Genomic DNA, 26,479 nt, shown 5'->3' with positions numbered 1-26,479 from the left:
TTATTCATTTTTAAGAACTAGGTTCAAAACTTGTTTAAATCTGCTTCTCTCCATCTGTGCTTAATCTATGATCCTTGGATCTTTTTTAAAAAAAAAAAACTTATCTCGGAGGATGGAAAAATCTTGGTTTTATACAGTATTTCATTAAGAGTTAGAAATAACTGTGGTGTGTAATTTCTGAAGAGTTTCAAACACTGCTTCCTCTCCCCAACAACTATAAAATGCAAAGGAAATTATTTGCATATAAAGAATTTGATCATCCAAACATCATGCTTCTAATGAAACATAAATCAGCTAGAAAGAGCTTACTTAGTTTTTCCTAAAAGAAACAAATCAGTCTGAGTTATTTTTCTGTGTAATTAACACTGTTTGCTGTTTTAAGTAGAGGGATCAGAGTTGTCCAAAGCAGTTAAGATTATAGCAACATCAGCAGTTTTTCTGTTTGCTTGACTTTTATTCATTCTGGCATCATAGCTAATTTCTAATCAAGTAAATGTGTTTGAAAATACGATTCAGGGGAGATGATACACTCTGCCATGCTAAGTACATAAAGCTACTTTAATAAAAAGGGTATTGCACATGATGACATTTTTCTAGTGGGTATAATTATCTCTGCAGCAAACAAGTGAATGATGTGTTTCAGGATGTGTTTGGATGAGGACAGGCAGACTGGGCATGCTAATAAGCAAGGCCATTCACCATCAAGCCTCTTATTCTTGTACATCAGAGGCCTGTGATGACAGTAGAAGTTGCCTTCTGGTAGCTTTCACTTCTCTCTAAAATGTCTCATACTTTAAGCAGACACCCCTTTGGCAGAACCGAGGATGGGGGCCCATCGTCCCATTGCCATCTCAATGTCATCTTTTCTGATCCAGCCCCAAGAAGCATGAGCAGAGCAGTGTACAGAAATCCAGACTGCTCCTTCTCTGGTAATATCCAAAGAATACGTTACTATTTGGGATTGATGATTCAGTCCAAAATCGATCCAGAGCCCGCTGAAGTCACTGGAAGTCTGTGATTGCCAAAAACTACCACTGACTTCAGCATGTCTTGGAGCAAGCCCTTCACGGGCGCTGAACTCCCTGGGAAATGGCTTGCTTTATTGGAAAGCAAAACTGATTAAACAACAATTAAACACAAGCAGTTATCTGGACCTCCCTCCGCAAAAGCTTTGTGGCTTTAGAGCCCTATCCCTATAAGCAGGAACATGGAAGACGAAGGCCTTTACTTTTTATCTCATATGGCTCAGCTCAATAGCAATTAGCTTCTGCCTCTGCTTCTGTGGGCCTCCTGCACTCCACAGCTGCAGCAGCCAAACCTTGTTCCCTAGGAAAAATTAGACAATTATCTCTGGGAATTTATTTCCCAGCAAGATTATTCACATGTCACTTCTCTCCAGTACTTCATCACCAAGATGCACAGCTGTTGAAGGAGTATCCAGATCTCAGTCCAATCTACTGTCATGTTCAATAGCTCATCACTGCAAGAGTTTCATAAATGTACATTTTCCAGATATATCTTCAGTCTGTGTTTCCTCTGGTAATCCCTGCTTGGAATCACAAATTAAGAAATAGATATCTATAAAAATCCCCTAGTTAGTTTAGAATAATTAGCAAAAAGACATTTCTTGTTAGAGGAAAAGTTGTCCTTTGGACTCTGAAGATAGCTGTTTGTCTGCAGTCTTCCACTACGGACCTTCCAGCGCAGCTGTCTCAGAAAGCAAGTGATACCTGAGCAGTGGGGGCTGTAGGAATGAGGTATTTTTGCAGGCTTCACTAGCACTGATTTGTACTGTCACGCTTGGAGCATCATGAGTTTGCCATCTACAATGGGCACCATTTGGGCAAAGCATGCTTTTTTTTTAAGGGAGTGAACAAATAGTGATGAAATGAAAACCTGATGATCTGCTCAATTTTCCATCTGTATTTCCTTCTAGAAATCTTGAACTTATATGTTCTTCAGCTTCCTCATTTGAAGAATCTCATCTTTCAACAGCCATTTCCATCCAGAATTACTAGTGTTTCATGTACCATCTAGGGTGCTTTGCCTAATGTTTTCAAAACCAGCTGCAAAGTATAAATCTCTGGCACCTCATATTTTTAAATCACTGTATCTGCTTCCCTACCAGTTGTACAAAGTGTTTGGAAAAAAAAAAAAAAAAAGGCATTTTCTCTAAGGTGGAAAAACATTTTAGTCTCTGCTGAAATCCTCCAGGTTTGTTGATGTTCTGCTCAGCCTTACTGTCTTTTACTATCCTGTGTGATACTTGGATGATAGCCAGACACATATAAATTGCTCCCACTCATGCTCTCTCTGGCGGTTTAATGTGCCTTTCACTACTTTCTAGCAGATATTTTAAGCAGCAATTTATTCCTATCACATTTTTTCTGCTTACTTTCTTTTCCCTTTTTAAAATGTATTACATCTTTTTGCCTAGAATTTACTTAGTGTTTTAGGATCCCTGTGGATCGATGGGTCAGAGACTACAATGGCAAAATCGAGGCTTTCTCGTTATGCTTGTAGAAGGCAGTAGGAAGCCAGAAGGCAGACTCTTACTCCCCAGTTTCAATGCTTGCCATGCCAAGGGGCAGAGAGCGTGCAGGACTTTGAAGCTGGAAGTCCCCATCTTCCCCTTGGGACATCTCGCTCAGTACACTGGAGCCAGCGCGGAGAGGAGGCTTCCCATGCCAGATAAAAGGGGTGATAAAGGTTACTTCTTGACTGGAAGATGCAAGAAACCTGAGACTGAATCTGTGGTGCTCCTAGAAACATTTCATTCTTGATTTTCCTCTGAGTACCAAAAATGTACACAGAATAGAGTCTAAATTTTGGATAAATCCATAACCTAGGTTCTATTCAGTATCCTGATTTTTCATTATATTTTCTCCTAAAGATTAGAGCAGAAAAGGCAAAAAAGAAGCACTAAGTAATTTAAGGAGTTTCTGTCTATAGGCAGAAGAAAATGAGCATTATGGATTCAGGCTGAACCTTCCCTTGCAGCCCCCCAGTTGAAAAATCAGCTTTCACCGGACTTAGAAGAGTCTCTGGCTTGCTGTGAATCATGTCATTCAAACAGCAGTCCTAGTGAAGGCTGTGTCACCGGGGGAATGAGAGCATAAAACCAAATCATGCCTCACTCCCAGCCCTGGCCACAGAGCCCAGCTGCTATATACTCACAGCAGCAAAAATATCTGTGGGCATTTTGTGGCCTGAGCTGGTAATTGGGCCCAAATGTAACAAAAAGCATCAGTCAGTCCTATCTTAGAGTTGATTAGATCACTGCAAGTAGAGCATATTGATATTATTAAGGCATGTAAGCATGTTAGAAGTTTATCGTGTTTTCAGAAAAAAATATGGACACAATAATAACAAAAAAACCACAGAAACTCAGTTCTGGGACTTCTTTCTCTATCCCAGCACATGTCTTCAAAAGCCCATTTGTCATGTGTTCATCCAGGTATAAAATGAGTGTCAAAGCACATACCAGAGGTGAGCATTAACAGGCCTGTCCTCATCCAACTCTGACTTATTGCATTAAATTTCTAATGCTCTGTTTGATGAGCTGTGAATCTGTGGTGTCTTCATAGAGGTTCTTATGATCCTAATTAAGAAAACTGTCATTTTAATATTGCGTTTGTATCACATGGTTTGTTGCAATTTTCTCACCTGCTGCTACTAAACAAACCTTCCCTTTGATTTGTAGGTTACACAAATGGACCAGAAACTGAACCTCATTACAGATATGCTGCATCATCTGGTTTCCCATCAGCAGGGAGATCAAGGGAACAACAGATCATCTCAGAGAGGCAACAGTGTCAATTCGGATCTTTTCCTCCCTAATAACACCCTGCCGACCTACGAGCAACTGACAGTACCAAGAAGAAACGAAGACGATATATCCTGATTTGGTATAAGTCTGGGTTGGGTTCTTCCCACCTTTATCCTTTAAATGGGACTGAATGTTGAGAACCTGGAAGGAATTAAGTTCATCAGCTATCCAAGAAAACACACAACAACTGTATCTATACCACTGGTCTCAAATACACTCTTCTAAAGCCCCTCACAACAGCCAAAGGATTGCCAGGCTGTCTTCTACCAGGCAAAACTTACTGAAGCTCCATGTTGATTTTGTTCATGAACAAATGATCACAACCCATTATTTCTCAGAAAGACCAAAATCATGTAAAGAGAGGCAAAACGTCAAGGATTTAGAGCTCCTTTAATAATAATAATAGTAATAATAATATTCTAATAATACTTGAACTTAGATGGAAAAAGTGCATTCTGTTTATGAATCTGCAGATAGCAATATATTTCTACTACTAAGGTTTTTAAAACAAACTGGGATAACTTATGTTGTTTTTATTGTATAAACATACACTAACATTCTAGAGAAAGGCAAACCACATACTGAATGATTTTCTCTTTCTGTTTTATTTTAACTTTGCTACATAGTTATCAGATAATGACCAGATTTTTTAAACCTGTTTTTCTTCAGGGAGGAACTACTCCTTAATCTGGAACAATACTATTTATAGTGGAAAGTGCTATAGATTTTTTAAGATATCAGTTTTTCATGGGAGACAATAAAGTATTACATAGAAAAAATGATTCTGCTTTCTAGAAAATTGTTGCCAAAGAATTTATGTATAAATAGAAAACACCGTGGTCTGAATGTACTTGTCCTGAAATAGCTTTTTAAAAAGAAGGCCCACTACTTCTTAAACCTACTGGTTTTTAGCTTACAGTTGCCAAAAATAGTACAGAAGGCTGACGTGACTGAACTTGCTGGTCAAGTGCTTGAGCTGGCCACTTACTGAGCATCCATAATCCTTGCAGGAATCGAGGCCCCAGTTCAGGAAAGCATCTCTTAGCCAGACAGCACCTATGACAATTGGAATAGTTTCCTGAATAACGTCTTGAGAAATTCTACTCCCTACAAGAGTCATTTGGTACTGAAAAGTGCTAGCTCTGATTTAGAGGACCGAGGGCCTCAGCTACAACCCAGGGAGCTGAACCGCATTACCCCACATGGTAGGTGCAATAAAGCCAGCAGTGTTTGGCTCAGTGTGATTTTTCACACACACACACACACACACACCGTGAGCAGGATTTGGGCTTTGATTACTAAGGTTGAAATTCCGCCCTTGTGGATAGTCAGCACCTGTACCAGTCAGCCCTGCTTTGAATGTGGAACATTTTTAAAGCTGACAGAGTGTCAGGAAAAGCTATTTAGCCCAATGTGGTGGTGGTGGTGGTAGCCCATACCGCTGGCAAAGGAGGGAGATGTAGACAGATTTATCAGCTCTTGCATTTTGAGCATCATACACATCCAGTGCACCCTATTCCCCTCACTGCAAAGCCTGTACCCCACGGTGGTCTCTCTCCCTCTCCTGGAAAACTGATGCCCTAAAGCCTCATAATTTTGCACAGCAGTTAACCACTCTTTAAAATCTTTGAGCAGTCTGAAATACTGATGTGTAATGAACTGGGATTGCAGGGAACCTTCTTATAGTGCTGCTCATATTCCAGGCTTTCTTTTCAACATTTCATCTCTTTCACTTGGACTGCAGAGAAAAGTATACTGTATCTAACTTTACAGATTATCTTACAGTTATCCAGCCTTGCTGCTGTACAGTAGATAAATGTTAAGGGTGTAGAAATTTAATTTACAGGCACAAACAGGAATTGTATCTGGGCATTATGTTTTATAGAAATCAAATTATTGTCATGATTTTGAACATTTTTTAAATGAGATTCACTATGTAATTTCAGGTTATCAATCAGCCTGTTAATTTCCTAATAAAATACAGGACAAGAATGCTATGTCTTTTGGTTATTCTAAAATCTAGCCACTTGATACACACAGGAAAGCTGTTGTCTTGGCTTTTCTTTTTCCTCTTAGCCCACTGTGCAGTGTACGGATGCCTGATTTGCAATGTAGGACTAGAAACCTTCTGCTGATTCTTTACTAGAGAAATAAAAGAAAAACAGGACTTAATCAGCTGGGGTGGCTTTGGGGAGAAAGGTGTGTCTTGTAGCCCTTGCTGAAAGCAGCCAAGTCTATGCATTTCTAGGGGCATTGTTAACCAGAAAATGCTTCCATTCTTACCTATTTGTTCCTAAGACCATGCCTACATTTTCTGTTTGGCAGCTAATGTCAGATAACAGTCTGGCATAGCAAACATTTCATGTGAAAGGTAATTTCCCTTTCTTGATGTGTCAGCTGGTCTATATCCATCCAAAAATCACTGTTACCAGAATCCTGGGAATAAGCAGGTTATACAGATTCTCAAGGCTGGTGGCAAGTTGTGGCAAGGTCAGTGATTCCTCACCTGGGTCCAGCTGATCCATTCAGAAAGAGCACCAGCTCTGAGACCTGCTACTTCAAATCTGATAATTCACCTCACCGTAAGAAAAAGATGATCTGTTTTCCCAGTTGAAGGGGGATGTCATAAAATAAGCCATGCAAGTTTGCCATGCAGCTGCCTGGAGCTAGCCATCCCCAAGTGCTCACCGGAGACAGGTCTGACCTCTCTACTTGGAGAACCAGACTGGATTTATCTTGCCTGCTGGGGCTTCATAACTCGATGACTTCTCCTGGAAGTAGGTACCTTGGCATCTTTCTTTCACAGAGCATTGTAGAACAGCAGCAGCAGGGAAGGTGAGCTGAACAGTTCAACAACTGGACCATCCTGCAATAACCAGCATGTGGTGAGTATGTGTTTCTGCTGAAACCTTATCTGCTGGTGTCTGCTGGTCATCCAAACTGTCCAGAGTGGGGTTTTTTAAGTGGGTAGGAAATGTTTGTAAATAGCTTGAAGGGAAGCAAAGGAAACTGTAAGGTAGGCAAAGTCTTGACTTTATAATTTTCAACCCCGTTTTTGTAAACTGTGTAAAAGGTATCTGAGGCTGCAGAAAGGAGTCTCTTGGAGCAGCTCAATAGCAGTTTGCATTTCAAGACTAGTGTAAGCTAGGCCTGGACTCCCATCCCTGCCTGAAAAAATAACGGTCAGCTAAAAGAAGTCATCTAGAAAAATGTGAGCTGGCTCAGCTTCCCCAGCCTACCAGGGTCTGGGTGCTATACCAGATACAAAAGGTAGAAAGGCAGTGAATAGGAGAGGAGGAGAAACCTGGGGCTGCCCAGCTGAAGGTGGTGATGAAAGCTCACCCTGTCTCAGTCTGCAGCAGAGGCAGATGACCGGGCAAGTTTGCAAAAAAAAAAAAAAAAAGATTAATGGGAGGAAGGGTGGAATGTGTGCAAGGGAGGAGGTTTAGGAGATGAGCAAAAGCGTGGGCTCCTGGTTAGGGGCCTGTGTTGGGATTCAAGAGACAGAAGCACTGTGCCTGGCATCAGCATTAATCTACAGTGTCACCTCAGGGCGAGTCGAGTCTTTTCACCTGTTTGGCCACATCTGTTGCCCCCTCTCCTTCACTCAGCCCACTTGTCTCTTTAAACCACAGATTCCTTGGGACGGGGATGGCTCCTTTCTGTATGTTTGCTCAGTGCCTAGCACAAAGGGACCTGCACTCTGGGGACTTGAGGTACCACTCTCATATAAATAATTACTCAGGAAGTAAAAGCCACCCTGGAGCCTTGCTATATGCAAAACCTTTATTATTCTGAGCCCAAAGAGTTTCAGAGTTGGAAGTGCCTGCTGCCAAACTGACAATTAGAGGATGTTGGGTTTTAGATCCCCTTTGACATAGTATCTTATAAAAGAAGACCAGAAGTTCGGTCATCACTCGTTTTCACTCTTGTGCATTAAAGCAGATTTGTTTCAAATAATGCAGTGGGCCAGCACTACACTCAAATACCAGCTGAGGCAGAAATCAGCAGATTAAATAGGCATTTTACTGCAGCAAGTTAAGGGCTGTCGTTGCTAGCAGACACCTCTGGACTGATTTATCACCCATCAGTTCTGAGGAAGGTGGAAATATTCCAGGGCGCTGGGCTGAAAAGGTCTGGGCAAGAGACAGATTGCTTTTTGAGGTATAAAAAAGTAAAATACAGGAAGATTTTCTTTTCTTGGATTTTAAAGGGAAAAAAGTAAAAACAGTTTTAAGCTAATCCTCATGTACTCTGCTGAGATAGGTATTACTGTTCTCATTTTACTGATGGGGTGGTGGTTTGGGAAGAGGAGGGGCATTGAGAAGAAAAGGAAAAAGATTAAAGGTCTGATGCAATGCCCATTTATGTCCTACTCATGTGAAAATGTATTTGTGTGTTTCATTTATGCACAGGAGTTGGGCTATTGCCTGCAGTGGGACTACTCAGTCCATGCAGGTCAATGTAAGCCTTTGCAAGTTCAAAATGTGTAGTAAAGATGCCTTTCCATGGTGTTTCAGTGGAAGCTGGGCTCAGTTGTGTATACAGCATTGCTTTCCTCATGGTCCCAGAGCCCTGTGAATTCACAAGTTTCTGTTTCCCATTTCTGTTTTCAAAACATCAGTTTACAATACACTTGCATGCCACTTGCGTTTTCAAGCCGCAACAATTAGAGGTATTTCTTTCCACTTCAGCAATGTGAATTTCCTTACCTACCACACTTGAACACACGCAATGCAATATTTCTGCACACAGAGCAAAGGCTTTTCAAATGCCCTGCAATTTCATTTTAAATAGTCTGTGTAACGTTTTGCATCCCGGGCTCCCTGAGCAGCGGCAGCTGTGATGAAGGTGAATGAAAGGCAGTGAGTTGCTACACCAGTGCAATGTGAGGGTGACACTTAGCTACATTCCAAGAAGGATTCACTCCCTTGCAATAACCGAAAGTTGTGGAGTTCAAATTGAAAATAGCGAGTAATTCTTTGAACGCTAGCTTTTTTTCTGTCTTGTCCATGGGCTGACTCTGATGTCTAAGAAGTGCAAATTTCAGCTGAAGCTTTTTTTTTTTGCGTTTGCGATGTAGAGCAGGTTTGTTTTCTGTGTCATTTCTCTGGTGCCCAACAAGATTAACATTCACACTCAGCCTTTCCTCGGCAAGGTCGTTGATACCGAACCCCTCTCTCTTCTGTCTTAGTGCCTTTTTTCACAAAACTTATAACAACTTAATTATTTTGTAGACCTCAACCATTCTATCAAGTTCAGTTGAACAAGGCTGACAGGTTCAAAAGTTATTAGGGGGAGGCAAAACAAACACAGTGTGAGCTCATTAACCTCGTTTCCACAGGAACTAAGCTAAATGTCTGCTCTCTGCGCCCAAACCCAGAGGTCTGGAAGAGATGTAACCCCTCACGCTGGAGCAGAAGACAGCCTCTAACTCCTGGAGTGAGGAGGAGACTTGCAGAAGACATGTTCTTGGGAGTTGGTGGCTCCTGCAAGGCTTGGTGCACCTTGCCTTTGGGTCAGCTGTTGAAAGATGCTGAAAAATTGCATTTTTCTTATATTGCTCCCAGTGACAGTGACCTAAAAGCTAATACAACAAAACGCTTGGCACCACAACAAAGAAAACGCAGGTGCCGGATAGGCGTATTATGAAACACGTCCATGCGTGTTATTGTAATACGGCGTGGTGTCCGGTGAAAAGATGTCTACATCACTGGCGAGGGAGTGCTGCTGGGGAAGAGCTGGCCCAAAAGAAACGGCATTGTCCAAGTTCACAACGCTCCTGCATGGGCTGGCAACTGCTGCCTGTGGGGAGAGGCTTCCCGGGGGCCTGACATGAGGCATTATGCTCTCTGCCCATGGATTTGCACCTAAGAAGAACTGATATATAAAGCCGGTCTTGAAACCATCTTGGAGCTGTGTTTGCTTCAGAGCTAGCATTGCTCTGGCGAGCTGCCCAGGGATTTAGGCTCAGTTAATCCAAGCTTGGCTCTCCGTGGCAGACACCCGTGAAACAAAGGAAATAAAGCTTCCACGACCCCGTCGAGTTGCTGGTCAATCATTTGGCCAGGTGCAGAAAGTGGGCTAGGCAGCCTTCAGCAAGCTCTCTGGGATCAGAGAGGGGCAAATCCCCAGCAGGGGTGAGCAGACGAATCTTTAGAGATTTTCTTGCCATAATTTCCCAAGTCTGGGAGCGTCACATTCTGAGCCCCCGGTGCCTGTGTGTTTCACACAACCTTTAAAGCCAGCTGTGCTGAAACGCATCAGGGCTGCTCTCATGCTGGCAGTCTTATAGGGAAATAAAAAGTAAGAAGCCAAGAAGGAAAATAAATTCTGTTTTCAGTTCTGCTGTATGTATCCTTAGGAGCATATTGATCATTAATTTGTAAAGATTAATACGTTAGATAGAGTTGTTACAAGCACTACCAGTGCTGTAAGAATGATAAGCACGTATGAAGTATTAGGATTACAAGCAGCTTGTGAGATGCTATCGTCTGCAACTGTTGTTTAAGCATTGCCTAACAATTTGTTAGTCCTAATGATTGCCTAATAGGGTTATTAACTGAGCTGTCTATAAATGGAACCTAAACGTAAATGTGATCCAGATTTTACTCTTTTTGCATCCTTGGCCCTTATTCTGCATGTTAATCTTCTGCTTTGATTCCGTCCCTTTTCCTTGATTTCCCTAGGGATTTCCTTCTAAGTGTTAATTGAGACACTGGATGCAGGTTTGATGGGCAGAGGGATATGTGCACTTCAGATCACTTTTGGGAACCGTCAGGTAAGAGTTACCCAAGGACTGATCGCAATTGCATGAGGGAGTTTTCTGCAAGCCGCAACATCTTTTTAATCATAGTTTGTCTTTTAAAATCTGAATGACAGAAGATGTGCTTACCCAGCTGAAACCCTCCTCTGCCCGTGCTGCAGGAGCTGCGGACTCACAGCTAGCACAACATGTGCTGACTTGCAGCCATTATAGAGCAGATTTTAAATAACGCGTTTGCTTAAGTGGTTGCAAATGTTTCTCTGTCATTTCAGTCGGCGATCAAGCAAGTATTTGATTTTCCGTTTATTTTCCCTCCTGTGCTGTGAGGTGGGGGGATCCTCAGCAGTCACAGGACAAAAACCAGAAGCAGGGGAACAGAAAGGTGCACCAGAAGACAGGTCCTGTCAGTAAACAAAAAGTACTGCCCCAGGCACCCACGTTTCAGTCCCTGTTTCTTGCAACCTGAGCATTGCTTTTACTGCCCTGTCGTGATCTTCTTGCACCCAAGTGCTAAGCCTTAATACACCTTGAAAATACCCTGAAGTGTCCTGAACCTTAATTTCCATCTGGTTCTCCCACTCCCATGAGCTGATCTGGGGCTCAATCCAAAGCTGGCAGAAGGTTTTCGGCTGGCTCCGATGGCACTTGGGACGGGCCCCCGGGAATGTTTCCTGGTGCCTGCACCTCGCAGGCGCATTAGTCACTGCTCCTTGGCATCGCACAGCCTGTGATTAACATTTCCTTCCTACGCCAGTGCTTCAGCCGCTTCGACTCTGACTTTTTGTTTTCCTCCTTCCCCCCTTCCCGGCCGAAGGGGAGAACAATTCCTGGAAAAGAAAAATGCTCTTTCCCCCACGTTGCCGAAACCTTCACAGGGAGCTTTGGGGAGGAGAGAGGAGACTTTGGAGAACATATGGCTAAAAGCGTTTGGGGGTTTTCAGATGGTAAATGACCGATGAGGTCTCAAAGGGGTTTTATTTATAAATGATAGACTCCTGAGAGAGAAATAATTGCTGCTCTCCCAGGCGTAAAAAAGCAATTCACCTGACATAAAACCCAGGGATAAAATTAGCTAAATGAAAGCTAGATATGGCAACTGTATTAAGCTTTTTTTTTTTCCCCCTGCTGAATGGTGAATCATTTTAATTTTGTTTTCCCCTCCTTTCTTGGAAGGAGAAAAAAAAAGCCAAAGCCAAAGCAGTGCCTTGGGTCTGAAAGAACAGATGGTGCCCTGGGCGGCCCTCCGGAGCGCTCTGCGGCGTGCATTCCTCCACTGCGCCGCTCAGATAACTGAGTTATACAGCACACGACCATCTGGTGTATGACACATCTTGTGTCCCCCGGACAATGCCCTAGCAAACCTCTTCAGGGGAGAGGTTAGTTTCTAGGGTAACAGCAGCATGTGCAGCTCCAGGCCTTATTGAGATTCAGGGCTCCTCACTTGTCCCTATTCTTCTCCTCCCTATTGTTGTCACTTGAGCTTTTGCTGCTTGGTTACTCCAAGACTGACAATATCCATCAGTATTTTGTCCCCGGCCCAGAAACCATTGTCTCCAAATTTTGTTTCATTATTTATGTTTTCAATATCCAATGGTTGGCTGAAGCATCTGCTGTAGAGTGATAAGGCAAGTGCCTATTGAGGAGAACTGCGCTGCTGCCTGACAACGATAGTTTGAATTATTTAGGTTGTGGTTGGACAAGCCTTTGCAAAAGCCAGGATATCCTCGAAGCACTGAGGTGACTTTATTTATTTGTCTGCTTCATTTTTTTAGGTGCTTGCATCTTTTAATCCAGACCAAAAAAAAAACCAAAAAAACTTAAAGCCTCCATAGATAAGTCAGCTCTTGAAGAAGTAGGTCTCTTGACTGGAGGTCTCTGGATTTTTCCTGGCTGGGAACTATTTGGAAAAAAAAAAAGAAAAGGGGCTTTCGCCTTTTTGTATTTCTAAGGGGTTTCTTCTGAAGTTACTTTGTTTTTTGAGTGCTGATATTCTCCGCTTATTTAAAGAGCCAAGGTCTGAACTATAACCATGATCAAACACAGAGGCTATGTACTCTGAAATTCAGTTTTAGCAGCCTAAATCAGAAAGTTTAATCAGCAAGCAGAAGTAGTAGATGTTTTCTCCACCAATAGAAGACATATGTCCCACCGAATCCTTCTTTCTGTTACAGAACAATTACATCAGCAGTGTTACCTTCCTCAGATATCTGCAATTGTCGCAGCCAGCCAAAATCCCCCCAGATTCTTCTTATATCTGCATGGAGTAGACTTCTCATTCAATGGAGTTGAAAATACTTGTTTAAAAAATTAAAACATCAAGCATGAGTTTTAAATAAGTAAGTATTAAAAGCGTACAACTAAGGAAATAACAGTGATGTCTAAGCACAAATGTGCTGAACTGCAGGCGTCAGTCAAGGTGTGAGTAACTTTAAAATATTGCATCGTATCTCGGGTTAAGGTCAAGTATTAGAGAACCAGCAATACCAGTTAAGAGCTTCTGTATCTATGTATCAGATAATAATAACAACGTGTATATATAGATATCATGGTAAGTTTACTGTAATGTCATCTGATTCATTATTTTCACTCATAACTTTCTGGAGATTTTATTTTCAAAGTAACACTTGCAAAATATAGATATATGGCCTAAAGGCAATTTTAAAAAAGATTTGTCTAAAAAGCTTCAGTTCCTCACTATGAGGAGAAGAGGAAAAAAAAAAATAGGGTTTTCCCAGCAAGAAACCTTTGGTTTGTAGACCTCAGAGCTGGTGGCACAAAATGACAGAGAGATGGAACCCTGAGCCAGAAGACTGGTTTTAAATATTCTAATGAAATTCAGTTTTGAGTCACAGCATGTTTTGCCCCTGACCTGTTCATTAGGTATGGCATGGCAGTAAGTGTATTTACTTCATCACATGCTTGAGATGGCATGTGATCGCAGAAGTAGAGACCACACTATGTGCATATGCAAGAGGAGATAGAGCTGATTGTGGACAAGGCTTGCTTAGCTGTGTTTTGCTTGGCAGCTTTCAATAGCAAGAAGGGGCTGGAAATATCCCAGCTTTGTTATAGATTCAGAGAGAGTTCCTATTTTTCTAACTCTTCAAAGTTATCAGCAATTTGCTCTGCCAGAACCTCTGTGTTATCTTTGTAGGTGCAAAGCCCTCTGGCCAGACCAGCAGAACGGGACCAGCTGGGAAGGTCCAGGCAAAGCACCAGAGCTTGTGGTGTTTGTGAGGGCACAAGAAATGTCCATACATGGGTATCACATAGACTGGAAACTGGGTCTCAGTCGTGCAACCCTTCTCCCCATCCCACAGCCCTCCCTACCTCCCCTCTTCCAACCTCAGAGATGGGGAGCTGCAGCCCTGAGGCCCCTCAGCATCTCTCCAGCTTCAGACCATGAGAACAACAGAAAGTGAACCAGAGCAGGCAGTTCCATCCTGCAAAAGGTACTCTTGGTCTCAGAATAGTACCAGGTGAGGTATTTCTTTAGAAATTGTGGAAGCTGCATCTGGCACTGAGCCTTCAGCTGGAGTGCTGTGTAGTAGTCTGGTTACTCGAGCTGGATGAGTCTTTCCTGAAAGTGGCATGGAGCAGAAGAAGGGTAACGAGAGCGGTCAGAGGAATTGAGAGCCTGTGTTAGAAGTTTCTCTGTCAGACCTAGCAAAGCAAAAGGCTAAGGTTGCTCTCCATAAGTATACAGGAAGGAGAAGTGCTGTTTCACCCAATGTTACCGCAAGAATATGTAAGTTGTCCTCAAATACATTCCTGAAGGTTTCTAAACATCAGAGAAGGGGCTTCCTGCGACAGCACCCCAATGTAAATATGGGGGGCAAAAACTTCCAGCTTTAAGATGTCACTTGATTAATTTGTGAAAGAGATCATAGGCTATGACTGCCTGCAAAGGCAGGGAACTGGTCCACGTCACTCAGGACATCCCTGCTGCTCCAGTATTTTGTAGGTTTTAAGGGCAGAAGAGCCCATTAGACCATCTGATCTCTGTACGACACAGGCCAGTGACTCTTTGCTGAGCTCAGCAATTTGTCTGACTTAAGCGTTATCTTACAAAAAGTCATTCAGTCTTGACATGAAGACACCAAGATCCACTTCTTTCCCTGAGGTTTGTCAGAGCCTTAATCCCCCTGTTATCAAAATGGACAGCTTTTCTTGTTTTGGTCTGAATTTATTCACCAGCATCTTTGATTCTTTTTAGGCTTTCCACAGACAAACTAAAAAGCCTTCTAGCATAGGAAATGATCCTGCCTGAGCAAAGATTGCAATAAGCCTGATCTCTGAGCAAAAACTAGCATAAATACACTATCTGATCCAGAAAAGTTTACGTTTTTAGCCATTCCTTCTATGTTGTACCTTCCGTGTTTCGACATCCTTCTGACATTATACCTTGGTATTTTAGAAGCTTGTCTGAAAGTGCTAAAATTGCATCGGTGCCTTGTTGCAGCAGAATCGGTGGTAAGGCTTTGGGATCCCTAAATATTCTTCATGTGCATTGTGGGGGCAGAGGAAGGGAGGGGCAGGTAGAAAAGGAGATACTGCAGTATCTCTAGACATGCCAGCTGCACAGGTTATCTGCAGGCAGGGACCAGAGGACCTCAGTATTTGAAATAATTTTTAAAATACTTAGGAAAAGAAAATATGCAGGACAATAAGACACAGAGATGGACTCCTGAATGAGGACGGGTCTCCCTACACCTTTTTAAAGAAAAATAAAATGAGATCTGTGCTTTTTTTTTTTTGTTTTACTGGCCAGAGCATAGTGCTGGCTAATGGGCAAGACTGGCCCTGCTGTATAATATGGGCAATCCCCTGTCCTGTGCTGATCCAAGTTTTTTTAACGAGTGTCAGTCAGACTGGCATAAGCTTCATCATCTGAGAAAGTGAGTAGAGTGTATATGGATGTATGTGTGCGTGTGTAGTTCCCATCACCAGAGAAGGATGGGTTATATATAACTATATACAATTGTTGATCATTATTTAGAGAAATGTGAAGCCACACAGGCAGAGGCACAAGTGATACATGCAGTATGGAAAGACATCACAGAACTCACTTCATTTCTAGAAGAAATTATCGTCTGCAGGCTCAGCCTAGAAGGCTTTGTCCAAAGGATCTCTTTTTATTTCTCTTGTGGAAAAAAGGAGTTGCCGTTTTCTTGCCTCTGATAAATCCAGAGTGAGGAATGTAAAGCAGGCAGATAGTGCATTTAGCAATATCCCTGCCTTTACTGCCCTGTCACTTCAGGGCAGCTAATTAGAAGCAAATAGGGGCAAAAAGAGTTGTGATCGTAAAGCTAAGCACAAGGGGTCTCCATCTGTGAAAGCAGAGGCTGCTTATGGGGACAGTCTTAGCTGAATCAGGAGGGAATTACCATCTCTCCCATTTTACAGAGAGGAAGGACAAGCCACAGAAGGATAAAGCTTTGCTCCATTACATGAAGAGGCAATCATTTTTGCTAGGTATGTACTAAGACACCTCTCTACTTTATGAGGGCCACACTTGACCACACTGCTATGCCTTTGTCCAGACCTCCAAGACCCAGATGAAGCCAACCAGTTGTTCATAACATCTGCTTCTGTTGAGAGCACAGCAAATGGCTTCTTAGCAAAGAGATTTCTCTTTGGAAAGGATCACTGAAGAGTCAGAAAGGCAAATTAAATTAGAAGCATAAAGCAGAGTGCCATGAGCAGAGGGCAGAAGAATAAGCTGCCATTCACATGTGAAGCAGATCACTTGCTAAGAAGTCAAATGTACTCAGTTTTTTCAGGAACATCTGAATATTTTTATACTTAAAAAAAAATAGTGGCACAGTCTGCTTAGAGGAAAAAGCAAAACAAAACAAGTTGGGCCATGAGACATGATGCGATTTGCATCTAAATACGTTTTAGAGATAAGAACGTGCTCAGAGGAAAACACAGTATTGCCAGTTCACGAGACTTACTTTCTGGTATCTTTGTGGGAACCAAATGAATTGCAAAACATCTGCAAGGTCCAAAGTGTCAATTATGCCTTTATGTACATGGAGGAAATGTCACATGATGGAGGCAGTCATTGGACATGGTCAATTGTAGGGTTTTATCCTCTGCTTAGCCTTAAAGCCTCGCTCAACAGTCAGGTTAGACAATGGCACTGTCAGAACGGGAGATGGATCAGTTTGGCCACTCAGAGGAGTTGCTTATCAGCACAGAAAGTGTCCCCAGCCTCAGACAGCGCTGACATTTCGTTTGCAAAGCCTGGCTCAGGGCTGCTTCGAACAAGTATGCTTCCAGATTTGCGCATCTAGAAGCAGCCAAACGAAAAACCGAACACAAAGCACAGATACCAGCTAGGATTTGCAAAAGTAATCATGCAAATGAAGTAGGTTTCCAAAGTTTCCCTTAGACCAGATCTGTGTTTCTTAATCAGATTTCTTCTCCACATGTTTTTAAAAAAATGGCAACTTTGCAGACGCATCTTACAGGAACATATAAAAGGAGGTTGTGCATCATTCAAGGACCGTAGGAGCTGCCAAACCAGAAGAATGGTTTTGAAAGGCCCATATGTGTGACTGCGAATGCCAAATATCTTCATTTTAATGGCTTGCGTGTTACAGTTTATATTGAGCACTTCAACAAGTCCCAACAATATTCTTTCCGGATTTGCAAACTTGCATTGCTTCTCCAGGAAACTTTTAAATCCAGCAACATTTGTAATATACAATTTGTGTATGTTAGACTGCAGTCAACGTCTGCAACAAAACGGCATCTATAGTCTGTCAAATTGCACAGAAATGCCACTGGCACCATTTCCAGCTGCGCTCCGGGCTGGGGTCCAATCTCCAGTTTCCACCATCTTTCATCACTCTCTAGCCAACGCTAGCAGCATGCCAGCCAACACGCTTAGGTCCTTCAAAGCCCACACAGGTAGGTGACATTTTTGTGGCAGTTAATGAAGGACATTTCTGCAGAACCATCAGAGAATGCTGCAAAACTTGATAGTTTCTCCAAAGTCCTCTTTCTAGGTTTGTGGAAAGAAAACCAACAGCCTGAACTGCATCAGCCTTGTCACCTCCACAGCTGCAACCAGTATCCTCTTACTCTTTCAGTAAGAGTACTTAAAGTTCTCTCATGCAGATTATTGGCATTGGTACGTGCTGTTGGACTTCATACAGATCCCCTCAAATCAAGGGAGGTTTGGATTGGGCTTGTAATCGTTATTATATTTAAATATTATATTATTGCGTCACTGTGGATGCTCTTGTAAAGTCTGATATCTGCATGACTGGGCGAACACATCTGGATTCATTCTGAGCGGGTGTCCCACCAAATGAGATGCCATTCATGAGATACAAGCCAGGCAGGGTAAGAAAATGAGCAGGAAAGGGGAGAAAGGAGTAGACAGAGGGAGGAAATGTTTGATAACTAGTAACTAACTCTTTATGACTATGTGCGCTTCTGCTGTCGGACTATGGTATTGTTGGCATTGACACTGTATAACACAGCCTTATAAGGTAGAGGGAAAAAACAGGAGCCCAAATGATGTCATTTGTAAACAGTCTGGTGCATCCTTTGGGTTTGTTTTTTTTCCTCATTAGTGGTCTCCACATCATGCCAGTCCAAGTGATCACATGTGGCATCTCCCAGCGGTACTGTGAGCTCATGACAATACCAATGTTAACCATTCTGAGGCCAGTCAGAATACTAGGATTACCCAACTAACATGCTTGTGACACAAGCCCTGGGCTTCACTGCATGCTGCATCCCCCAGCAGTCTCTGCTCAATCGCCTGGACCTCCTCCTGCTGCACATCCAGTGCTGATACTGCAAGCTCTCCAGGAAACTGGAGGAGAGTACGCAGAGTAAATCACTGAATTTTGTACCAAAACCACTGGCAGAGATTGTAAACGATTTTATTCTTTCTTTTCATGTAGAGCTCACAGAAATCCTCTTGAAGAATTTTGTTGCTGCCAGACCAAAAGAAATCCAGGAAGCCTGGTACAGAGTTTGAGACCAACTTGTCTCAGCGTAAGTGGAGCCGGATTACAACACGTCCGGAAACAGCCGCTGGCTGGTGTGGAAATGGAGCCAAGGCAGGGCATTCACTTAAAAATAACTCCTTAGGGTTGAAGTAAAAATATGGGTCACAGAATTCTGGATCTGTATGATCCAGGCAAGGAGGCAAACGAGCAGAAAGTGAGATGCGCAGAACAAGTGTCTTCAGTTGCTTTAGAAAGTGTGCAGCCAAACCTGTAAATTATACATTAAGAATAAAATCTGTTCTGAATTGTAGAAGCCTTCACATTGTTTTAACTTAGATTTTTGCATTTAACATAGCTATGTTTACCAGTGCAGTATCAGCTGGAGTTTGGGAGAGGAGTTCAGGCCCCCATCGCAACAGCAGCAGTCCCACTGCCTGCTCGCTGCATCCTCCCGCCCTTGGCCTGCAGAGGCGATTAAGTGCTTGCTCTGTCTAAAATGCTGGTCAAAAGCCTGGCTTTAATTAATATACCCAAAAAATGAGAATGACAGTTTTGCTCTGGTTGTGGCTAGTTCTCGTAACCAACAAGTTACGACAAGGTAACTCATACACCTAAAGAAGAAAAACAACCGAAAAAGGGATGGGACTTGCTCTGTTGTGGTAGTGCAAGTTGCCTAGTAACCAAAATGAAGGTATTTATTTAAAGTTGTTGGATAAGCCTACCAATACAGGTATTCCAGGAAAGGATGGAGTTTGTTTCACAGTTCCAGGAATGGAAAGGAATTTTATGAAGTGAGCAGAAGCGCATCACGTGCACTGTGAGATAAACCCACTGGACAGATCTGAAATGTAGCACAGATTGGGATGGTTTACATCAACGTGAGTTTGGCTCCGTCTTTTGTAGGGAAGCACAAGAGAAGAGAGATCATTCTAGCAGTAAAATTACTTGAAGAGAAGATTCCTGGAAACTGTTTTTAGGTCTGAATTTTTGAGCAACAGTTTCATTGTGCCAGTGAAGCTTGTGTAAGTAACAGCTCTGCAGAAGAGAACATTTAATACAGTGTAAAATCCAGCAGCCGATGGTGAATGGCTCAGGCTCCAGTCTGCAAAACCTGTCTATAGAAAAACAGTAATTGTCAGGAGGGGTCAGACTGTTGTCCATCATCTCTGCAGTAGACAATGGCTTATATTCAGGGAAAAAAAAAACATACAGAACTCTATAGTTTCTAACTGGAGAATAAGCTATCCATAAGAATGTCTTACTTCTGTGTTGGTTAATGTCCTTTCACATGTTCAGGAGAATTATCTGCCTACTGAACTGTAACTTAAAATAGAAGTGTTCAGTCTCTCCTCTTCTAAGCTCTTGTCATCAGAAAAGGAGCACGAAAAAGCATTTTATGGACTAATACTGGTTTGGGTTCTTGAGAAGTTGCTGAGTAATCGATAGGAGTAGAATTCCTTCAAAGCCAGTTGTGCGTGGGAAAATGCAGGTTTGTCAGGAGAACAATTTGTATTTCTTCAAAATGTTATGTGGGGCGGGGTTCCTGTCCTCCGCACAGGGTGAGGGTGATGCCAATGGCTCCTCTCAGCAGCTTCTGACATTTTTTTTTCCCTGAAGAGCCTTTGCTTAACATATTTTATAAATCTAAATACAAAAGATGGACTTTCTGTTACATGCTTATCTCGAACACTGGGCCCTACCTATAGCAAAACGTGTTGTCTTTTACTAAGCATACTGAGAAAATGCCAGATATGAGGACTATCCAGATGGTAGTTTCCTCTGGACTTATTTGAGAGTAGTACTGGTGACACTTCCAGCTTTACCCTGCCTCAAAGGTTAGGATAGAAAGCTACGAACCCATCAGTAGTTCCTATTAGATAGCGTGCTGTCTGTAACACAAAAAGAACTGTTTCTCTTCCAGCTGCTTCGTGCCTCCTCTCTGACACATTCACTGATCACAGGTAAAATAAAAAGGCATTTTCTACTATTATCACAATGAGGATTCATTGAGATTTTATAAATGTACTGTTCCTCCAGGCCTGATGTACTTGCTGCTGGAGTTGGTGAAAATACTGTAAGGGTATTCAGTGGGAGCTGAGCCAGGCTTAGCGTTCTTCTGGTTACACAAATCATAGGGTGAAGGTCAATATCTCCCAGGAAACCAGCCTGCCACACCAGTTCACTGCTAGATATCATGCTACAGCTTGAAATGAATGGTATTTAGGCTACAAACAGGGAAGACACAGCTGCTTAAAATGGCAGCATTGCCATTACTCATTAGCAATGATCATCTGGTGATCTGTTTTCTGAGAGTCACAGCTTCTGAACCCATAGGACTACCTGAAAGACTTAGGGTTTTTGCTACAAAAATGAGCTTCTTAGCTCTCTATTTGGGCGGGGGGGGGGGGAGCTAGGAAGTGTGATCAGATTGCAAAACATCCTGAAAGCCAGCAAAACCTGATTTGTATGCACCTGGCACATAACTGACTTCAGCTTGCAGCCTCTGAGAGCTGCTGTGCCCTTTGCTAGATCCAGGATGCTCACAAGTGTGGGATGGCCAGGAATTTGGGAAGCAGGAGTAGTCCCATGAATAAAGATTCCCTTCTCCCTGTTGATCCTTTGCTGACCCTGCTTACCTAGTTCCTTCTGCAGGGAGCCTTGGAAAAGACCGTCCTAGGTGAGTAGTACCACCGAGCTTTCCCAAGGAGGATGGAGGGACACCTATCTAGGGGGTGGTGTTACTGCTTTAATCTTTCTGTATTTACCTATATGGAGTCTACAAAACACCTCATCAGCTCCTTTTTCTGTTAAACACAAGTAAGGAAAGTTTAGGATGGTATTTTCCTTGTGGTGTATTTTGGAGTTGTTAGCAAAGTAGGTTTGCCCCTAGTCGAGAAACCTGCTCCGTGCTGTTTATCAGGCAAAGATCAAGAGCAGAAAACACAGGCTGAGCTGTTAAAAAAAGCCCTACCATCTCTCTTGTTATCCTCAGATGCACAGCTACAGTTTAACCAGCTATACTGTGTGGGGGAATCATGCAATATGCCGTTTGGTAGGCGTACAAATGCCACAAGCTGCTACCAGTGGAGAAACATTTCAGGCGTTAGGGTCTCAGCGGTTCCCCAGCTGAGGGTGACTGTCCTCCAGGAAAGAGCCAAGGCAGATCAGATTGGGCCAGTTTTTTAGAGCCCGCTTCTTCACAGCGCAATGACTTGATCCCCAGCCTATCCATCTGTGTGCTCCTTCTCCAGCTCAGGGCTTTGTTTACCCTGGGGCTGCTGCCTATTCCACAGCCCCATTCGCCGCAATTCCATTTGCTTATTTTTCCTCCCTTTCCATATTCAACAGCACAAAACCAAGTTAAGTTTTCCATACCTAATCAGCAATGTTAGGTCCCTGTGTTTCAATGAACCTAGCCTGAACCCTCCTGAAGATGGATTTTGGCAAGAACAAAACACCAGCCAGCTGAAAATCAGGACCAGCTGAGATCCTCCTGATGAGGCATCCAAATTTTCCAAACACAGTCACAATCCTGCCCTTTAGTTCTTCACCACTTTGATTAAACCTTTTTTTCTCTATATACCTAGTGTTGGCCTTGCTAGTTGTCTTATATTTTTTTAGATCTGTTTTTTAGGTCAAAATCAGCTTTTGTTAGAATTTGAGCTTTATCTCCCCTGTTTGAATACTCCTCCCATCCATTTTTTTGTCCATTTGCTAGTCTGGGATGTTGTACCTTTTGTTACCTCTTCCTTTTACTAAATACTGCTCTTAAAAATACTGCATTTGATTTTGTATAATGGTAGATTTTGCTCCTGGAACAACTCTGCCACCTTTCTTTGGCCAAATTACATGTACATCAGTTCTTATTAATGAAACATTATCTAATATGACGCTTGCAGTATTTACAATCTATCCAAAAATCAACATTTAAATTTTAACATCACTCACCTGGCTATTGTGAAAAAGCATTATCTTCATTTTAAAATCACTTCAGGTGTTTTCTTTGTGCAATAAAATTAAAACTGTACATACTCATCTTAAAAAAAAAAAAAATCATCAAGGTTACTCATAATATTCTCTGTGTTATCACTAGAGATTTAAACGTACCACATACTCTGTGGCCAATTAAAACACTCACTGCTCTGTGATTTCTATCCTAATTGTAGCAGTCAGATTGGAGTCTGGGTTTGGAGGGTTTGAGATGGGTGGAGCAAGTGGGAAGTGAGATGGCCAGAAGGGCAAAAATTTCTCTGTTTATTCCTGCATGAAAAATAGGAATACGTTTCAGTGAAACAGAATAAAACTTTAAGAACCCAAAGCTCCTAGCCCAACCACATGGATAAACATCTTAAATATCAAATGAGTCAGAACTTTTTTATTATTGCCTTCCTTGGTCTGAGAAGACAGACAAAACTGTCGAGGTTTTGAAAGTGCACCTGAGGATCTCAGCTGGTAATTTTAAAGCCAATGCAATTTTCTCCCTTTATCTCAAAGACGGGGTAATTCCAAAGTGCTGCATTAAAAAGGTAATATTAGATACAAACTGTTCTAGTGCCAAACATCTTGGGTGAAAAGTCCAACTGTTGTGAGAACAGGAGCAGTACAAACATTTAAATTTTCTGACTCTGGTATCATTAGCTCTCCCCCTTAGCACCTTGTAGCTGTTATTAAAATCTGCTGCGTTCAGCTCAGCACTGACCCTGGAGCTGTAGCTCAAGTGACTTTAACCCTTGGTGAGCGGCTCTGGACAGGTGTCTCCATCCCCAAATACACTCGATTATTTGTTGCCCTTTTTCACCTGATACTCTTTTGTTTCCCTTGTAACCAGACACAGAAGGGTTGTCTTGGCAGCCCAGCTCAGCTGCTCTGGAGTTGCAGCTTCACTTCTTGCTCAATGTTAAGGCCTCCTCAACAGGAGCAGAAGTGGGGCTCCACACGCACCTCCTCACCCAGAAACACGGCAGCACAGGGGAAAACGTACCGTAGTGCCTCTGCTTGTCTTCCCCCTTGCTCCCTTTGGGCTTAGTGCTCCCAAGTGGGAGGTGAGATAGCAGTGAGACGTGGTGTGAGCTTAACATGTGTTTTGCTCTGCTCTCCTTTTCGAGGTGGATGCTCAGCAGTCTTGGGGGGAACGCGTTTGTGTGAGCTGATTGCTGTGTAGACTTTGGAAAAGGGCTCAAACTAGTTTTTCTCTAGAATGTCTAGTTACAGGGGGGGGGCATGCACCGAGACTCCCATCCTCTCCCACCTTTGGGTGCCATGCTCCCACCCAGAGCAGCACCCCAGGGATGTTAACCCTTCCCCAGAAAAAATTTACTGCGTGCTCTTTCATTTTTTTAATTTTTTTTTTTTTAGTGCAGTATTCGCCGCTCAGCAGAGCGGCTGGGGGCCCTTGGGGAGGGAAAGTCATCTTTCCCCCCACCCCCCCGGCTGCGCGGAGGGGGCGCGCAAGGGGCGCGCAGGGGTCGCGCGCTGCCGCGGCGGGGCCAGCAGAGGGAGCGCACGCGACGCGGTGCTGTTGCGGCCCCGGCCCCGCTCCCGGCGGGGTTGGGTCTGTTTGGGGAAAACGAAGGTATTTCCGAAACCGCCACGTTTTGCCCTTTCTCCACCCCGGCCGGAGGCTGCGCCGATGTGGTTTTTCCATCGTTGTGCGCTGACACGTGCTGTGCGCAGCTCCTGCCGCGGGGCTCGCCCCTCGCGCTAGGAATTGCAAGGCTTCGCGTTGTCCTTCTCTGCTTTAACCATACCGCAACGCCCAGGAATAGCCCCTTCCCTGTCTAGGCAGACGCTGTTTCTGGGACTGCCATCTCCAGGACGCCGCTGATGCTCGAAGCGTGGTGACCGTCACCTCTGCAGTCACTGGTAACATCTCTGCCGGCAGGTGCGGGAGCTGTCACGCTCCGGTGGGGTACAGGGCCCAGAGAGCGCTAACAACTGCCCTCAGTCCTGAACTCTAGTGGCCCTTGATGCAGGACTGGTTTGAATAAGTCTTTTGCATGAAAATGATCAAAATTTAAAAAGAAAACCAGGTCAAAACTCATGAAAAGACTTATGCATCGAAAAAAAAATGATTTATAGACAAAATCAAGCCCAAAGAGCCCATGATCTGAGACCTCAGACTCACAAACCAGTGCTTGCTGGGGAACTCCACCTGCACAGAAATCCTCTGACTTCAGGGGAGCCTGCACAGATCATTTTGCAGGAGTAGACCTGAAGTCAGCAACACAGATAAGTGATGTGACATCAGTTTGTCCATTGCCCTTGATTATATTCTTAGCCCATCCTTATGCCCTTGCTAATCTTTATTTTCTATGTACACTGAGGGAAAATGGTTACTCCAGATGTCTAAGCTCCTCTCAAAAGCCATTATCTGGCAGGTCTCTCTAGAGGACTGTGCTAACTGTGGGAGAGTTGGTAGTGGATATATACTACTTATCCTCTATTTTGATGCTTCTACCAGTGGAAGATCTAGAGTTGTCTAATACACTTTCAAGTAAATCACCAAGACAAGCAATAACAAGGATGATGGGGAAGGAAAAAAGCAAATGTCGGAAGGACCTGGTTATTTTTGAGAGGGCTTAAGAGTAGTCAAGCTTGGATCTGCAGAGCTTTTTTATTTTCCTTTTTCTTCTTTCCCCTCCTGACAAGCCCAAAACAGTCCCTGCCCCATGAGTGCTTCCTGCTCACTAGTTCTGTGTTCTTACTGCCTTTCTCTGACCTCTCTCAGACTTTGCTTGCAGCTGCGAAGGTTCCCCTCCATCCAGGCTGGAAGTCTGTGGGTTGTTCCATTCCCAGCCTCCACCTGCACCTTCTGAATTTGGAGGGAGGAGGCAATTGAAAGGAGGGGAAAAGAATGGTTTCTGAACTGCAGAAGCCCAAGGTGTTTCGTGAGGCAGAAATAGCTTCTAACACAGATATTTCTTCTGCCACTTCTCATTTCTGAGTGTGGTCCCATCAGAAGAAGTTTGAGGGAAGCCACATAGAGGGGGAAAGGAAAGAGCTTGTGTTGCTGCTTCACCTCCTGTGCACCCCCAGAAAACTGGAACTCTGGAGGCTGACACGGAGGAGTCTACGACTGGCAGTGCAGGTCCTGCTGCTGTGCCATCCTGGGTTATATTCTCCTGGTGCAGCTGAAGCATTTCGTACACCCAGCCAGGAGTCACTGGTGTTCCCAGCTGCCCTCCATGTTGTGGCTGAGGCCAGCAACACAAGAGGAATTGCAGCAGCGATGGAAACTTGTTCCACCGAGATACATATATTAATCTCCTGTCCTAATGCACCAGAAAGGTAAAAGGATGTATGCTGGGATTTCTAGACTGTACTAAGGCTGGAGGGGGAAAAACAACCCAAAACATTTGCGGCTAACTCCAATCCATATTCTTATACTTTAGAGTTTGCCAGTAGACAGGGCTGCCTGAGGACACATGGTGGGCAATTACTTAAAGCAATGGACCGCTCAAGGCAGCAAACTGGCCTGCAGCCTGTTTTGCCTACGCCAGAGCACCGTGGCCGCTGTGGTCAAGGCTGGGCTACGGGAGCAGGCATCAAGGCAGAGCATTGCCTTGCAGAGGGTAGCACTGCAGGCTTCTGAGCTTGGCCAGCTTCCCATCAGGGAGCAAACTGTGTTGGCTCATTTGGGCACCGTCGGTGGAGCAGCAAAACCCAGGCTTGCCTGTACTGACCAAGATCTTCCAGCTGGCTCTGCTTGTAGCCTGTTGCTTAACCCAGGTAGAACAGTGAAGCACACAAAATCAGATACAGAAATGCACACATACACACATGCAGATATAAATACATACCATCTATGCACCAAACATAAACAAAATAGCCTCTTGTGTATATTTGAGCATTTCTGCACATCTTTGTTGGAAAACTTCCCAGCCTTTTTTTCTTTTCACTACAGAGGATACA

At 43.5% G+C, this 26,479-nt stretch overlaps 1 protein-coding gene across 5 annotated transcripts in view; it reads left to right on the top strand.

Annotated features, from left to right (window-relative positions):
• Window positions 1-5,821, top strand: part of KCNQ1 (potassium voltage-gated channel subfamily Q member 1) — a 363,861-nt gene extending 358,040 nt beyond the window's left edge. For all 5 annotated transcript variants that reach the window (XM_074884929.1, XM_074884926.1, XM_074884928.1 and 2 more), the window contains one exon: window positions 3,704-5,821. In XM_074884929.1, the coding sequence (XP_074741030.1) occupies window positions 3,704-3,904 (201 nt within the window). In that variant the 3' untranslated portion in view covers window positions 3,905-5,821. The remainder of the gene's footprint in view (window positions 1-3,703) is intronic.
• The last annotated feature ends 20,658 nt before the right edge of the window (window positions 5,822-26,479 follow it).

This window comes from Strix uralensis, chromosome 15, assembly GCF_047716275.1.
Source record: "Strix uralensis isolate ZFMK-TIS-50842 chromosome 15, bStrUra1, whole genome shotgun sequence".
Classification (NCBI taxonomy): Eukaryota; Metazoa; Chordata; class Aves; order Strigiformes; family Strigidae; genus Strix; species Strix uralensis.
Note: the sequence above shows the minus strand (reverse complement) of the source record. Positions and strands in the feature narration are given on the sequence as shown.